Consider the following 17,136-nt stretch of genomic DNA (forward strand, 5'->3'; position numbering starts at 1 on the left):
TTTAATCTGGTGACCATACAATACATAGGTACTTACATCAAATGTGATAATATATTTAAGATGCTATATACACAAAGAGTTTGGCTCAACTTTTAATTTACATATAGATAATAAGTGTTCATGGCTTTTTTTTTCCAAGGTTCTGCTTGCAAGATATTTGTTTTTTTTTCCCCTCTTAAAATAAAACTAAAAAGTTAAAACAAGATAAAGCTATTTTCTAAAAACAAAAACAAGAAACAAAAATTAAAGTTACAACATACAGCTTTGGCTTATATAAATAATTCATAGCAGAATGTGTTCAAAAGTAGTGAATATAATTTTATATATAGTCATCAATTCATAAGGGTGTTTCTTTCATATAAAATATACATGAGCTAAAATCAGTTTAAGATATGAATGTAAAAAGAAACTTCTGATGTATTCCAATTATAACTTAATATATTAATTTTATTTTGTTAATGTTCTATATTTCTAGGCTAGTATTTTCTGAATATCTCATGCGTATTTTCTACCTTCTCTTTTTTATTAGCTAAAGATCACTTCTTTGACCCGATACATTTTTGCACGTGCAAAACAGTTATGTGTGGGGCTTTTTTGTTTTTTGTTTGTTTTTTAATATCAACAGCCCTTTCCCATGCACCCCTTTGCAATAGAGACCCATGCCAGGTTGGGTAATTAATATAAATGACATTTTATGTACAGTATTGCTTTCTTGGTTCCTGCTTTTCTACTGCTCTGTTCTACAAAGCAATTTTTTTCTGAAATAACTACAGTCACCACACAGTTAAATAAAACAAGTAGGGGGCCCTCTAGGTTTCTGCAAGCTAGTGTGGGAGAATTATATATGGGTACACGTTTCTTTGCAAAAACTGGTTATCTTATGAAACAAGTAGTCCAAGGAAGTGCCAGACTGGTCTGTGCCTATATAGGGTGCTTTGTCTGCCATGGGACACACATCTGCAGACCTACAAGGAGTTTGCAGGTTAAGTGCCTGATTCTGTGTATGCAACACACACCCACACATACACACACTCACACCCACATACATATATATGCAAAGGAATATATATGTATGTATGTACATATAAATATATTTAACTCATGTCCTTATTTACCGATTTAGATATGTAGGGCAGTTCACTGCAGTAACATAAAGTATAAGCATGAGCCTGGAAACCTTAGGTCACCCAAGCATCCATTCTCATGCGCTTTACAGAAGGGCTTTCTCTGTCCTCAGTGTTTGGAGGTCGGCCAAGCACAATTGGAGAATGGAAGTCACCCCGTGGATCCTCCCGGTCACTGCCATCATAGGAGCTGCTGGAGCTGCTCAGACTGTCCACAGGGGAGCGCCCCATTTCCTGCCGGGGCTGGGGCTGTGGGGGTTGTGGCGGCTGCTGCTGTGGTGGCTGCTGCTGCTGGAAGCCTGATGGGGTCATTCGGTCCCGGGGAGGTGAAATCGGTTCTGATTTAATGTTGATGTTTTGGTTGGTGTTAATGGATAAATTTGAACCCTGAGATAACTGCCCTCCAGCGCTGAGGGAAAGAAAGAAAGATGTGAGATGGTTTTTGGGTGCATCTGCGTAACTCACAAGATGGTACTGCAGACATTGCTTCACTGAAACGAACCCAGGGTCTGAAATTCTGTCAGAATTCCCCAAGGCTGTTTTTGGTCATCTCCTTTAGTACATTTGTACAAAAAGAAATCACATCTCTCCAGGAAGAAAGAAATAGTACAGCTGGCTTCTTAATGTTTTTTACTTCTACTATCCACCACTGTATTTTTGCAGCTGAAGTTTGCAAAACAATTTCAATGTCTAATGTGTGTGGTCCAAAAAGACAGAGGAACATGGCAAACTACATTCTGTTCAGTGCTTCATCTTCCTTAGTACCTTCTCTACTCTGGTCCTGTGATAGGCAGAACATCTCATCTATTCTACAACTCTGAGTAAATCATATTTTTATTTTCCAGATGAGAAAATGGTCTTAGAAAGGCTGATGAACTTAATCAGATTGATATGGGGGAGTGGGTACAGACTTTTCCTCATATTTGCTTTCCTGGCCTTTTTTTTTTTTTTTAAATTGATATGAGGTCTTCCTATGTTGTCCAAGCTGGACCCAAACCCCTGGACTCAAGTAATCCTCCTGCCTCAGCTTCCTGTATAGCTAGGACTACAGGCGTGTACCTCAGCTTCAGGGCTATTTTTAAGGTTTTCATTTAGGTCAGGTCTAAGGGCCAGTTGTGAAGGAAGAAAAAAAAAATTCCCTGAGATACTCTGCTCCTTTTCCCATGACTTAATCCTCAAGAAGATTACTGATAACAATATGCATGTGGAGTTCTTTCAGAATTCAGGAGGAATGGGTTTCCTGGGCTCAGGTCCTCTGGGTACTTTCTGAAAGGAAGTCAGAAGGGTAGGTTATTCCCTACTGCTCTAAGCAGGTGTGAGGTAGCCAGCAGGGTGTGCTGTTCTCCTCCACCTGCTTACTGGGCTTACTGTCATCCTAACTCTACTAAGCCCTATTCCTTCTCCCTGCTACTCAAGGAATCTCATCTCTTCTGGATGCTGAAGAGTAAACTTTCTTTGCTTATATCCTCACACTCAGTTCATAAGGAATGTTCTCTTTGTGAATGAAGTAGGGCATGTATTTGGGCTGGGATCAATCACACATAAATCCTATGAAGCCTGATGCATATGGGCTACCCAACCCTGTTTTCCTTCCCCGCAAGATCCAGGGAGAAAGAAAAAGATACAGCTCATCATCCTCTTCTTTAGATAGTCATCAAAGCAAAAAGGGAAGGGAGAGGTAGGTGAGCTCAAATGCCTTCAAGCTGCCTTCCTTAAGCAGTGGAATCAGAGGTAGATGTTGGGAAGGAGAATGGGAGTAGGCAGCTTACTCATCAATCAGCAGGAAGAAAGGGGTACATGTGGTGGCATCTATGCCTTGAAATCCCTTGGGTACTGGCTGTTTATCTCAGTATGTCTGAAAAGAAAAGCCTTGCTTCCTTCAAGGAATGCCTGTTCTTTGCTTCATATCCAAACTATTATCTGGAGTATTTAAGAAAACATTTTCTCCCAACACCTGTGTCCACCTAAAAAAAGAACCACTGTAGGATTATTCACATGAGAATCCACAGAGTAAAAGATTTTACCTGACACAAAAAGTGTGTGCAGGCCAAGAATAAAAGTTCAGGGAAAATTTCCAGTACTCACACAAGAGAGCTGAGGGCTGCTTGTCCTAGATGGTGCTGCTGCCAGGCTGACACCTGCCCCAGAGACAGCATTCCTGGGGAGTTGAAGCCTTGCAGGGCTGACAGGTCTGCGCTGGTCAGTGAGTAATCTACAAGGGAAGACAAGATTTGCTATGCTGGGCTATTCCCATATCATGGTTATTTTAAATAAATATACCTGCCACTACCCTTTGGAACAAAGAGACACACTGAGCTCTCCCAGCGTGAATCTGGATCAGCAAGTCTTGATTGAAGGGCAAAGGACAGGAAAGACACAGAATCCCTGCTTATGGGTGTCAAGTTAGTGCCCCAGACATTAAATGCATCATCATATAATTACTGCATTTGCTTAAAGTATCAGGAATGTCACAGTTCCCTCACTGCACACAAAATCATCTCAAGTTCATGAAAAAAACTTTTCTTGTCACAAGAGTATTTAATATAACTCATTTTATATAAATACTTCCATTATAATTACTATGACCAAAATTTAGGACAGGAGCTAGGATTGTGGCTCAGTGGTGAGGCACTGGGTTCAATCCTCAGCACCACATATAAATAAATGAGTAAAATAAAGGTTCATCAATACCCGCCCCCCCCCCCCCAAAAAAAAAAAAAAAAAAAAAAAAAAAACAAAACTTAGGGCATTAGTTACTACTCACATGTAGTTATTTCAATTCATTATAAACACTTGTTTTTTCCATTTAGTTCTAAAGAGAGGTGGCAAACATTTCTACTTTTAACTTCTTTCTCATGTCTCAAGAGGGATGTTTAAAGAAGTTGGTCTTTCTAGTGAATTAACATTTTTAAGAAAGGAACTGAGCTGAGGTGCTCAGATTTATGGTAGGACCATACTTGTTCTATATGCTCTCAGATTGTCTCAGTTATCCCCACAGAGACTGGGGGAAGGGGAGCTTGGTACACTGATTCCTCCCCCAGGTCCCCTCCAGTCCATAGTTCTCCTGAACTGTCAGCCCTTCCAATGACTCACTTGACAAGTCTTCTTGGATGCTTCTTCAAACACCTCAAATTTGACATGGCTCAAATTTTCCTCTAAACCCATCTCTTCCTTAAATGCTCCATCTCTTGTTAAATGGCAGGAACATACACTTAGAGGTTTGTGCCAGACATTTATGGGTGTTATCCTTGCTGCTTCTCTTCTCTCTGAATCCCACCATCAACCACTAAGTCTGGTCAATTCTATCTACTGTATCTAGGCCTGTTCAGATTTCATTGTCTCTACTGTCACCACTCTAGTGCAAGTCCCCAGTAACCATTTCCTGGGTCACTCTACTAGTCTCTTATGTGGTTTCCTGTCATTCATTTTGCCCCTATGGACATTGCAGCCAAAGTGATCTTTCTAAAACAGCAAATATGATCATGACATGCCTTTACTTTAAAAATTTTATGATTTCCAACACTCTTTTTCAAAATCTTTTTTTGTTGTTGATGGACCTTTATTATTCATTTATTAATATGCAGTGCTGAGATTCAAACTCAGTGCCTCACACATGTGAGGCAAGCTCTCTACCACTGAGCCACACCCCAGTCCCTTCCCAACACTTTTAAGACAATGTCTGAACCCCACAACACAGCCAACAAATCCCTATTTACCTCTCCAGTCTCCATTCTGTCAGCCAACTCTGTGCTCCCTCTCCTCAGATCATTCTCCCTGAGCTGCATGGCTGAGTCCTGCACACATTTTCAGGTTCTAGCTGAAAGGTGGCCCCTGACACAACTGGAATAGATCTTTCTTACAGCTGCTTGCCTTATGTCTTTTTATGCTGACAGACCCTAAAAAATTCCATAGTAGACTCTGGATTTTCAGTACCTGGCAAAGTACATGCTACAGAGCAAACAATAAATACCCACAGAATGTTTATATGAGTAAGTCCTGAAGCTAGGAGTGATATTACTGATGGGCATGAGGATGTCTCTATACAATTGCTTTGCACACAACATTTTTGCATTTATTTCAAAAAGTTGCTCATTTATTTAGCCCTTAACCTACTGTATGGCTGGTGTTTGATAGTAAATCTACACAAAAAGGTACAAGATAGATAGAATAAACAAGATAAAATATGGATAAGTATTTAGAAAAGGCAAGTAGATATGTAAGTTAAAGGCAATATGGTAATGTTAGGATAAGTATTCTGAGAGTAAATATAAAGTCAGTCAAAAGATGGAATGAGATTAAAGCTGAGTGACAGATGGTTTTAAGGGGGACTGACTCCATTTTTATGTTTTGGTAATTCCTGTGAGACTTTATAGTGTACATGTATGTATGTGGATATAGTTGATACAGATGCATTCATTGATGTATGAAAATTCATGTGTGTGGTTTCTCTTTCTGTATTTTGATTATTATTATTAACCTACCTTTGGACATTTCTTCTGGCTCTGAATCCCCTCCCTAAAGCATGAATATTAATAATGGTTTCATCAGAGGCAATTACATTTAACAATACCAGAAACTGCCTTTGGCCAGGTTGGGTCAGACCCATAATAGCAAGGTTAAAACAAGGACTAAATGTAATAATAAAAGTTTTCACCTCTGATTGCTTTAAAAAAAAAGAATATTGATTATGTAAAATACATATGTATTATATTCTTTCTAACTTATTGCCATTTCTAAAAATTAAGTATAGTAGAATTTCTAAGTACATTGAAAAATTTGTAATGAAATGCTCAGTAAACTGCAAGGTAACTTTGATGCCCAGTCCAAGTTTCATCTCAGCTAACACTCCCCTGAGCATCTGGTCTCTTATGCTCCTCTCTTCCGGTATCTTTCAACCTCGTAGTATTAACTAGAAACCACAACAACTTGGGACTTCCCCTCCATGGTTACCAACTTAGGTTGTCCCCTTTTCTTATCTAGAATAAACTTGAGAGAAAAATAGCATCTGTCACATGACATCTCTCATATAAGCAGGTAATTAATGTACTAAAACATAATTTCTATGAATTCTTAATCCCTGGCTTTAGTCTGGAACCTGTCCTGTGTAAGGTACACATAATTTGCTACAATTTATAGACCCTAGTTTGTTGTTTGTAGTTGATAGATTTGGGCTTTTTTTCCCCCCCTCCATTCTGATTGTTCAAAGGTAATGGACACTTCTACAGGGCTTTTTAACAAAAACCTTTAAAAGTTGTTTGTCTATTTTAATAGAACTAATACTTGAAATTAATGCAGCAATTAAATGTATCATTGTTCTGCTTCCCTCAGGTAGCTCTAGACAGTGGGATGAAGGCAGAGCAGCAAAGTGTTTTATCCTGAAGTCTAAAATTAGATGATCTCTACCACAGTCTACTTATGAAAACCATAAAAGAATAACTTCCCTGCCTTGCAGTTTCTGGATAACGGGCAAGGTCTAATTTACTGCCTTCCTTCCTTCTTCCTTTCAAGCAACAGGTGTTTGGCTCAGCCAGGGATAAAGTAAAACTACAAACACTTTTTTCCCCTCCTTAAAACAGCAAATCTAAATGAAACCTGGCTGTGGACCATGGTTCTCCATACAGCCTGCTTGGCTAACAGCACCCTTCTCATCACTGTGGTATTCTTACACTTTCCTAACAGACCCCCAAATTAGGGTATTCTAAGATGAAATGTGTAAATAAACACAAAGGAGTGAAAAGCTCCTCTCAGTGGCTGTTTTTCCCCTTGGGCACAAATGACACAGACCAAACTAGTGGTTACAGGGAGGAAAATGCAGCTTGTAGGCCACAGTTAAGCCACATCCCCAAAGGGATTCGTGGTCTTTCCCAAAGCAGGTTAACAGTATGAAAGCAAGCATCTTATTTTAAAAGCCTGGAAGCCGTAACGAGAAACTACATAAAAAATACACCGGCAACAGGTGGCTATTACATGCTCCTTGGCTGGATGCATACCACATTTTCCTAACAGCTCCTTGTTTCTTTGTCAGGGGCAAGTAAAATTTCTCACTGGTGAAATAAAATAACTTATTCAAAACATTCTACAATCAATGCATTTTCTGTGACTTTTTCAAGGATAGCATTTTTTTTTAATATATCCAAATCTGAATCTAAAAAAACAGGGATAAATTTAAAACAAATATACTTCTTAAAAAATCATAAAAAGCACACGTTGATAACAAAACAGAGAAATAAAACTAAAGAAAAGGCACAAGAGCTCACCAGTGTTGTAGGCTGTCGGCATTGCTGAGTACACAAGTCCCTGTGGAGGCAAGCTTGGGGTTGTCACAGACACTACTGGGGTAGCAAGAGGTTGAGTGGCTTGAGAACTGCTTATCCTCTGGGTATTCTGTAAGAGATGAGAAAAAAAGAAAAGTGTTATTATGTGGTACTCATGTTCATACTTATTATTTTAAAAATAACTTTCAATTTAAACGTGACACTGTTCACAGTTTTATCTGAATGTCATTTTCTGAAGCAGTAATGATATGAAAACTGTAAAGGTACTAATGGGAGTAACTATATATTTAATTTTAAGGGACCTATGTTTACATTAATTATTCACCTTCTCTCTTTTATTTTAGCAGTTTATTAATGTCAGAGGCATATCCTTAAAATAGAAACTTACCTTATGGGTGATAACACATTAATGTGTTAGCATAATGAGGACTTGATGTCATTACAGACACTGTCAGGTTACCCAAAGTGCAATATGTGTTGATTTTAAGCAGCTGATAGCAAAAGTCATTTGTATATGAAAGAATTTTAAGTTCATGAGTACAGGGATCAAAAATACTTTTCTTTGCAGGATTTTTATTTGATATATGGTTTGGAGACATGGCTAAGTGCCAACTTTCCTTCCTACTGATCCTGCAGATGGCCTATTTCTTTTAACAGCAGATTCAGATATTTATTTCTTCAGTTTTCTAAAAGGAGAAGCTCTGAGTAGAGAGATTTTAAAGAACTGCTAAAAGGGTTGTGAACGGAGCAGTATTAAATGATTGCTGACTGCTTCTACATAGTATCATATCTACATTGGGAATAAAGGGCTCAGCGGTAGAGCGCTCACCTAGTGCATTTGAGGCACTGGTTTCCATCCTCAGCACCACATAAAAATAAATAAATAAAAATAAAGGTGTCCACCTACAACTAAAAAGAATAATTAAAAAAAGTCAACTATTAAATAATCAAGTTAGTTTAAGGTTGTTATTGTCTTCTATGTGTAGGAGTATGAAACTATAAGTTTCTCCCCACAGTGACTTAAAGTAACATTTTTTCTGAAATCAAGGATCAGAGGAACAGAATAAACTGCACGCTGATACTATGCAAGAGGCCAAAGCACAACTCCAACTTATGTTTTTTATAGATGATGTTATAATCTGGTACTTGTTATTTAGGGTCTAAGCCATAATAGCAAAAGTATAATTCAGTATCTTTAGAGTCTAAAAGATCAGAATCTGATTTGGTTTTCTCTCACTATTTTCAGAAAGGCACATGAGTTGCAGGCCTTTGGCTTGATCTAGGTATGTGAAAAATGATCATCTGATAAAGCTCTAGATCTCAGTTAATCTCTTTTTAGTTCAAATTTTTTATCCTAACTTAAGTTAGACTTAGTGGATGTACTGAGTGAGTGCTGGTCCTAGATATACCACATCCGAAGACAGGGTAAATCATTTAACTCTTTGAACCTCTAACTTTGTCACAGTAAAACAATATTTGTCCAACATGCCTTGCAATGCTATTGTCAGAATCAAATGAAGCAATGTTAGAAGTGCTTTGGGAACTGAAGTACTATAGACATGTAAGACAGTATCTTTAAATTATCCCAGTAACCCCCTTAATCAACTTTCTACACAGTGTTGATACAAAGAACAAATATATTTATTTCCTCTATCCAGCTATGCTACTAGGGCTGTCATGAGGTAAAGCTGTTCTAGAATTGAAAGGCTTTTAAAGGACCTCTGTAGCCTGGTTCTCACCAGATAAAATCCTTAGTATAGGCCCTAGGGGACCTGGACACTTGTCCTTCCTCACTTTGAGTCAAAGTCACTCACAATAATAATAGAGAGTGCAAAACAATTTGAACAACTTTCTGAATTCTAAAACAAATTGTGTTTCTGTCTTGATTTTGACGTATAAAACTCTATACTTCACGCTAAGTTTTATTAAGAGTCTGAATTTGCTTACATTTTAAAGAATATGAATGGCTATTGACATGTTTTTGTCATGCCTTTGTTTCTTACATTTTATGATTTCTATATTTTAAAGCCCTCAGAAGTTGATCTCTGAGGTTCTGTAATTATATGTGCACTTAAGGAAAGTGGAAGATTAATGTATGACAATTGGGAATATATCTTAGTCTTAGCATCAAGTTGGCATTACAGCTTTTGAGACAGGGATCTACTATGGACTTAAATTTGTTCTTTAATATTTGGTCTGTAGATCAAATGAGATGAAGAATATAGTATGAGGGGTTTGGTATGGGCTCTCTCATCACTCTACTGGTTTCATCTCTATGGCAATCTCCTGGCATGATCTCAAAGGCAAGGGATAACAATGACATTGCAATATATTGTTCCTATCCATCAAAGCTCTTTATCTCACGGGATTGGGTTCTGAGTAAGTGACCCTCACAACCACTAGAGGGCAACATAGTGCTAGATAATTCATGGAAGCATTTGACATTGTAAGTATAAACAGGTCTAATGAAAGAATTATTTGTTTGAATTATAACCTTGCTAATAAGTATTAAATCAATAAGTATTTCACCAAAAGATATTCGCGATATAACCTAACATCACATTTACAACTAACTTGTGTATTTCAGTTAATGGACACAAAAAACATATCTAATACCGTGAATGTTCACAAAGCTAAATAAAGAACAATCTCATTTTAAGGACAGAGCACAGACATCCTTATTAAAAAAGAAACAAACTGTAAAACACACGAGCATGCATAAACATGTAATAATAAAATGCAAACAAAACCAAATGATGCCTTTACCCCATGCTCTCATGCACTCTTAACCCCTATCCATGCTAAAAATTGAACACTTTCAAGTCTTTATTTCCCTTAAATTGGAGACATCTAATCAGCAGCTGACTTTGAATGCATATGATTACTTCTGTGCAGTTTGGGATTTAGTTCCCAAAGAAGAAACAGATTAACTACAAGTTATTTTTATTTAAGTTTATTTTCTAGAGGAAAAGCCAAGAGATAATGTTTGTTTTTCAGTGGGACAAAACACAAGGTAATAGCTGCTGCTTTTAAGAACAGAATATCTTCTGATAGAAAAGTAAATTTGTGTAAGTTCAATTACAGACATTCCTTTTAGTAAACAGGGAACCCCCTTGTGGTTCAGATCCTCTCACGCAGGATGAAATAATTCCAACTCTGAAAAAGGTGACCTCACCGAAAATGATGTAATCTTTTTTGAAAGAAAGAGAAATAACACAAGACTGTGTGTTACAATCTGAGGAACTTTGAGGGTGAAGTCATTTTCTAAAAATATTTTAATAATTTGGAGAGCTATATAAGGCATTTTGTAGCTTTCCTTTAAAAATGTTTAACACTGTCCTGTGCTCACGGACAGCTACTGTTTTCTAAAGGCTTTCTAGTCCATGTTCCCTCCAACCAATAAAATGTGTCAATATTTACAATTATAAACAGAAAAACAAGAATCTATGGTACTAGCAGATTGCTTTTGTGACTCAAAGTGTTTGAAAAGTATTTAATAAAAGAAAAATATCTGTGTAACAAAGGAACATTGGTTAGATAAAAAACATTTAAGAGAATTAGTAGTTTCTACATCTTTTTCAACTCCCTTCAAGCAGAAACCCACACTCACCAACTCCAATTCCTCTTCCTCCGACTGTACTCAGCACATAAGAGGGATAAGAGAGTTACTAAGACCATTGGTACTCACAACAAAGTATTCTTTAGAAAAACATGGACACTAGAAGTTGTTTGGAATTCTACAGAGATGATAATAATACACACCAAATAGAAATATAAATTACTTGTTGTCGCTATACTTTAGTTGATTTTTCAAAAGACTAGAAAATTCTTTTAAATTCTCTAAGGTCAGGTTTAAAACATCCCCACCCCCACTGCCACCTCAGTCTGCTCTTAAGTTGGTCTCTACATATAGCCACAGTCCTGTGACATTTTAAAAAGTTGCTAACTGTGATACAGTCTACATTTGGAACTCTAAGAATATACTTACATCTGAATCCTCCTATCACTATCCCACCTGGTCAAACATGTCCATCTATTTCCTGCTAAAGTCTGTGATCCCTGGTAGGCAGAAATTATGTTGTTTTACTTCCACAGTAGCCAACATAGTGTTATGAAACAATAGGATCTCAAACATTTGTTAATAAATTTAACAGATTTATATGTTTATCATTTACAAATAATAGTTTACATGTGAACAAAACACTTTTAGTGGAGAGAAACCTTGTGTGTATAAATGAGGCTGGAGAAGAAATGAACAGATAAACTATGAATAGGAAAGAAATGAAACATTTGCTCTTTTTCTTCTGAACATTTATAAAATATTAATATGTTTGAAGCAGTTTATTATTTTATTCTTATTTTACTTGAATTAATCAACCAATTCTCTCTCAACCTATTAAAAGCGTCCTTGCACATTACAGATGCTTGAAGCCCTAATCTTGAAGCAGGTTTCTCTGCAAATGAATGGGATGAAATAGGAAAAGAGGATGATTATTTACTCTGCAAAACAATCATGTGGCCTATAATCACTATCTCAAATGTGAGTAAAATGTTTTTCAGCTACTTTGTCTTACATAATCATTATGTATCTCCAACGACAAGATACATAAAAAAAACACAAACACTATGGGTGTGTGTGTTAAATATGTAGTTTTCACTTTAACCTTCAGAGATGAGGGTATAAATAGTTTTTGCGGTAAGTTTTGTAGTTTTCTGAAGAAATGCTTCATGATTTCTTTTTAAAAATACTAAAACAGGTGTCGTGGAGCATGCCTGTAATCCCAGCGCTCAGGAGGCTGAGGCAGGAGGATCAAAAGTTCAAAGCCAGCCTCAGCACCTTAGTGAGGTGCTAAGCAGCTTAATGAGACACTGTCTCCAAAATAAAAAATTAAAACAAGCTGGGGATGTGGCTCAGTGGTTAAATACCTCTGGGTTCAATGCCTGATAAGAAGGGGGGAAAAAACCCAGAAATAATTTCATTAAGCAGTTTCTCAATGTCTAAATGTAGTTTCATCTTTAACTTTGCCACTTAACTAATAATTCTTGTAAACATATTTCTATGCCTTAAGTGAAACCTTTTTTTAATATTTTATTTCTAACAGATAGTAACTAGTAGGTACTGCACAACCAGTTTCTTCTGAAAGGTGAGCCAAATGGTCAATTTTCCTAAATGCTATTATTCCTCACCCCCAGTGACTCCTTTTCTGGACATGTTTATTTGTTATGTGTATATGTATGTTAAATATTTTATTCTGAAATAATTTTAAACTTAGAGAGCAAAGACAGTTCCTTCACACACCTCACCCAACATCCTCCAAGGTTAACATTCCAAAGAAACATGATTCAATTGTTGAAACTAATTTTTAAAAGATGGCACTAATTAAAGATTCAGATTTTACTTGGATTTCACCCTTCTTTCTACCTATGTCCTTTTTCTGACCCAGGATCAGAATTTGGATCTCACATGCCTTTAGTTATCATGTATTCTTAGTCTCCTTCTGGTCTGTTAACAGTTCCTCAGTATTTCCTTGTTTTTTCATGACCTGAACTTTTGGAGACTACTATTCAGTTATCCCATAGAATGTCTCTGAATGGTTTGTCTTATGAGTGATTATTCACTGTTGGAAGATACAGACTTTTAGAAGAATCCCACAGAGATATATGACCTTCTTAACACACCATTTTGGAAGACACATGTCTTTTTGTCTCATTACCAGTCAAGTTAGCCTTGACCCTCTAGTTAAGAAGATAGTGTCTTTCAGGATTCTCCACTATAACATCACCTTTGTAAGAAGCAAATATTTATTGGGGAGAGACATTTTGAGGCTATGTAAAGACTGTGTTTCATCTTAACTTCTGCCCACTAATTGCAGCACTTATTGATTGGCCTTGCCTGAAACAATTATCATTGTTCTGCAATGTTCTAAAGGTAATTTACAAATATTTCTCATTCTTTCTACATTTACTAATTTCTCCCTAAGGAAGAGTTGTCACTTCACTATTTATTCAATCATTTACTTATATCAATAATGAACTCTATATTTGCTATCCCTTGGGTTATAACACAGAGATGATTGGTAATTTTGTAATTTGTTATTTTGTTACTCAAAGTGTTCTAGTTTTGAGGCCATTGAAAGTTCTTTTGGAAAGGTGTCTCCTGTGAACTTCTGACATGCACTTATTCTTTAGTGCCTTATACTCATCTTGTAGATCCCATACCAGGTTTACCAATCAACCACCTCTCCAAGGAGTCCTGGTTCCCTGGATTGAGAGAATGGTGTTTAGAAAATAAAATCTGAGTGCTCGTTATGCTCAGTTACTGGATGCCGTATTTCAAGGACTTCAGTAGACAGAGCTAGGAAATATGAGATATGTGTGCATACACATTTCTGTATCTATCTATATATGTTTAAAAAGGGAAGTTCATACTGAAACTTCCAAATATACCCCAGAAACAAGGTTCATTTCTAGCTTCCTCAACCCTTACCCTCTTGCTTATATGTAAATTTTTGTCCAGTCATGAGAAAACTAATTCTACTTATCTGCTATATTCACTACTGGTGTGTCACAAATTTACTTTCTACTATGATTAACTACAATGTTTTTGTTCTCTATTCTGATAGTATCCAGTCAAAACAGTTTCCAAAGTTATTTAAACCAGCTCCTTTCTTCCTCATTTCCTTTGTTATCATACGCTCATTAGTTTGTAATAGTTATTTGCATGTGTCACAGTCTGCATTCCACTGATCCTGTTTTATTTGATTCCACTGGATAAAAATCACTCTTGTAATACAGAAGTTTTATGAGTTTTAACAAATGCAGACTCATGTCTAACAACACAATCTCATACAGAGTAGTTCCATCATCTCAGATATTCCATACTATTCCTTTGTAGTCAACCTCTCTCAACCACTCCCAACCACTGAGCTGTTCTGCAATTTTTGGAATGAATATAAGTTGAATCACACCCTAGGTATACTTTTGGATCTGGCTTCTGGGTTGGCAGAACTCGATTAAGATTTATCTATCGTTGTGTCTTCCTTTTTATTGCTTAGTAGTCCTTTGTTTGGATGAACCAGTGTGTATGTCTATTCATCTGTTGAAGGAAATCTGGGTTATTCTTTTTCTCAATTATGAAAAAGTACAGGTTATTACATAAGCATAGTTTTTAGTTCACTTGGATTTACCTATGGAGTGGGATTGCTGGATTATGTAGCAAATATATATTTAACTTCACAAGAAACTACCAAACTCTTTTCCAAAGTGGTTCTAACATTTTGCATTCCAAGAAGAAATTTATGAGAGTTCTTGTTACTCTGCATTTTCAACAGCATTTTTAGTCATTCTAACAAGTAGTTTTAATTTTTGTTTCCCTAATGCCTAATGTTTATTAATGTATATGTTTATTTGCCACCTATGTATCTTCTATTGAAGTATCTGTTAGAAATATTTTCTCTTAATTTGTAGGTTGTACTTTTATTTTTTGAACAATATCATTCACAGAGCAAAACTTAAATTCTCACGAATTCTGATATATCCATTTTTTTACATTATGGATCATTCTTTTGCTGTTGTATGGATTGTCCCATAATTTTCAGTATCATGTATTAAATTTGGGTCAATGATCCATTCTGAATTATTTTTTATATAGGCATGTACCAAGTTTTTGTTTCTTTGTATCTATACATTGAAGTATTCCAATACCATTAGTTATAATGACTCTTTTCTCCACTGAGCTGTCTTGCTACCTTTGTCATAAAATAGCCAAATATATATTCATACAGGTCTATTTTCTGGGCTCTCTGCTGTCCACTGATCTATATACCCAGTTTTTTGCCAACACCACATATTCTGAATTACTATAGCTTTACCAATGGTCTTAAAACAGGAAGTGTGAGTCTTATTTTGTTCATTTAAAAACTTTTGGCTATTTTAGTTCCTTTGCCTTTCCATACATGTTTCAGAACTGGCTCACTGACTTGTACAAAAAATATGTTGTGATTTTGATTGGGATTATGTTTAATTAATAGATCAATATGGGAAGAAGTGACATCTTAACACTACTGAGTTTTCTAATCCATCAGTATGATGTATTCATTTAGGTAGTGTCTTTTTTAGTTTTCAGACTGCATATATTGTTATATTTTTATCTACATATTTCTTTCCCTTTTGAGGGGTAGGGTGGTAAACTTTGAATTTCAATTTTTCACTGGTGGTTTAAGAATAGACTTCTATAAGCTGGTTTTATATCCTATGACCTTGTTGAACTCACTGATTGGTCTCAGAGGTTTTTTGGTATGTTCTTCATGCTTATCTATATCAAAAACTATATCTTCTATATAAAGAGATGATTTAATTTCTTCCTTCCTAATATGCATGCATTTTATTTTTCTTTCTTAACTGTACTGTCTTAGCCTTTAGAGGTAATAAAAAAAAATCACTTCCTAATCTTAATATTAATAAAAGACTGAATGCTTTTCCCTTACTAATATTACCTGTTAAGATTTCAGCAGTGAGGCTGGGGATATAGCTCAGTTGGTAGTGCTTACTTCACAAGTACAAGGCCCTGGGTTCAATCCCCAGCACTGCAACAGATTTTGGCAGATGTTCTTTATTAGGTTAAGGATCCCTTCCAGTTCGCTGAGTTGTTTTTATTTAATATCATGAATAAATGTCATATCCTGTTAACATGGTTGAGTTATACTGATGAATTTTCAAATACATAATCACCCTTTCATTCCTGGGATGACACCCACTTAATTTTGCTATATTACCCTTTTTATATGTTGCTGAATCTATTTACTTATGTCTTGTTAAGAATTTCTGTCGGGCTGGGGAGATAGCTCAGTTAGTAGTGTGCTTGCCTTGCAAGCACAAGGCCCTGGGTTCAATCCCCAGTACCACAAAAAAAAAAAAAAAAAAAAATGTGATTAGAGAATTTCTTTCTAGAGTTCATGATGGTAACTGGTCTGTAGTTGCCTTTTCTTATAATATCTTAATTCTGGTTTTGTATTAAGATAATGTTGACTTTAAAATGAGTTGGGAAATGTTTCCGCCTCCTCCATTTTTTTCTGAAAGAGAAAAAATTGGGATTGATATTATTTCTTCTTTAGAAGTGTGGTAGAATTTGCTCACATGAAACCATCTTGGTTTGAAATTTTTCTCCTTTGTAAGGCTTTAAAACTAGCAATTCAATTTCTTTCCATTTATTTAGCGTTCAGGTTAACTTATTTCTTCATTATTGAAATTAGTAATTCCTTGGTAGTTTGTATTTTTCAAGCAATTTGCCCTTTTAATCTATGCTATCAAATCTAACAGAAAAAAAGAGTTGTTTGTAGTATTCTATTAGTATTTAGTATATATTAGTATCTTTGGGGTGAGGTGCCCTTTTTCATTCTCAACACTAATAACCTGGATCTTTTCTTTGATCAGCATTGCTAAAGATTTACCAATTGAACTTCTGGGGAGAAAAAAACATTTTTGATTTGATTACTTTTCTCTGTTTTCTTGGCTTAAATTTTATTAATTTCCACTCTCAACTTTTTCCCTTTTCTTCTGTTTCCTTTGGGTTAGGTCTGTTCTTATTTCTCAAGTTTGTTAAGTTAAAAGTTTAGATTGCTTACTTGGGAACCTTTCTTCTTTTCTAACATATGCGCTTAACACTATAAATTTTCTGCCAGCATTACTCTACCTTAATCCTCAAAATTTTGACATACTGTATTTTCATTCAGCATATA

The 17,136-nt window shown here is 36.0% G+C and overlaps 1 protein-coding gene across 10 annotated transcripts in view; it reads right to left on the minus strand.

Annotated features, from left to right (window-relative positions):
• Positions 1-590: 590 nt before the first annotated feature.
• The window catches only part of MEF2A (myocyte enhancer factor 2A), a 163,252-nt gene continuing 146,706 nt past the window's right edge, over positions 591-17,136 (minus strand). For 6 of the 10 annotated variants that reach the window (XM_079127338.1, XM_079127340.1, XM_079127341.1 and 3 more), the window contains 4 exons: positions 11,010-11,033; positions 7,382-7,508; positions 3,210-3,336; positions 591-1,533 (listed from right to left, as the gene is read on the minus strand). In XM_079127338.1, coding sequence (XP_078983464.1) covers positions 1,179-1,533; positions 3,210-3,336; positions 7,382-7,508; positions 11,010-11,033 — 633 coding nt within the window. In that variant the 3' untranslated portion in view covers positions 591-1,178. The remainder of the gene's footprint in view (positions 1,534-3,209; positions 3,337-7,381; positions 7,509-11,009; positions 11,034-17,136) is intronic. The other 4 variants (XM_079127339.1, XM_079127343.1, XM_079127342.1 and 1 more) reach the window with 1 other exon arrangement.

The sequence above is a fragment of the Sciurus vulgaris genome (genome assembly GCF_902686455.1).
Source record: "Sciurus vulgaris genome assembly, chromosome: 2".
Taxonomy (NCBI): Eukaryota; Metazoa; Chordata; class Mammalia; order Rodentia; family Sciuridae; genus Sciurus; species Sciurus vulgaris.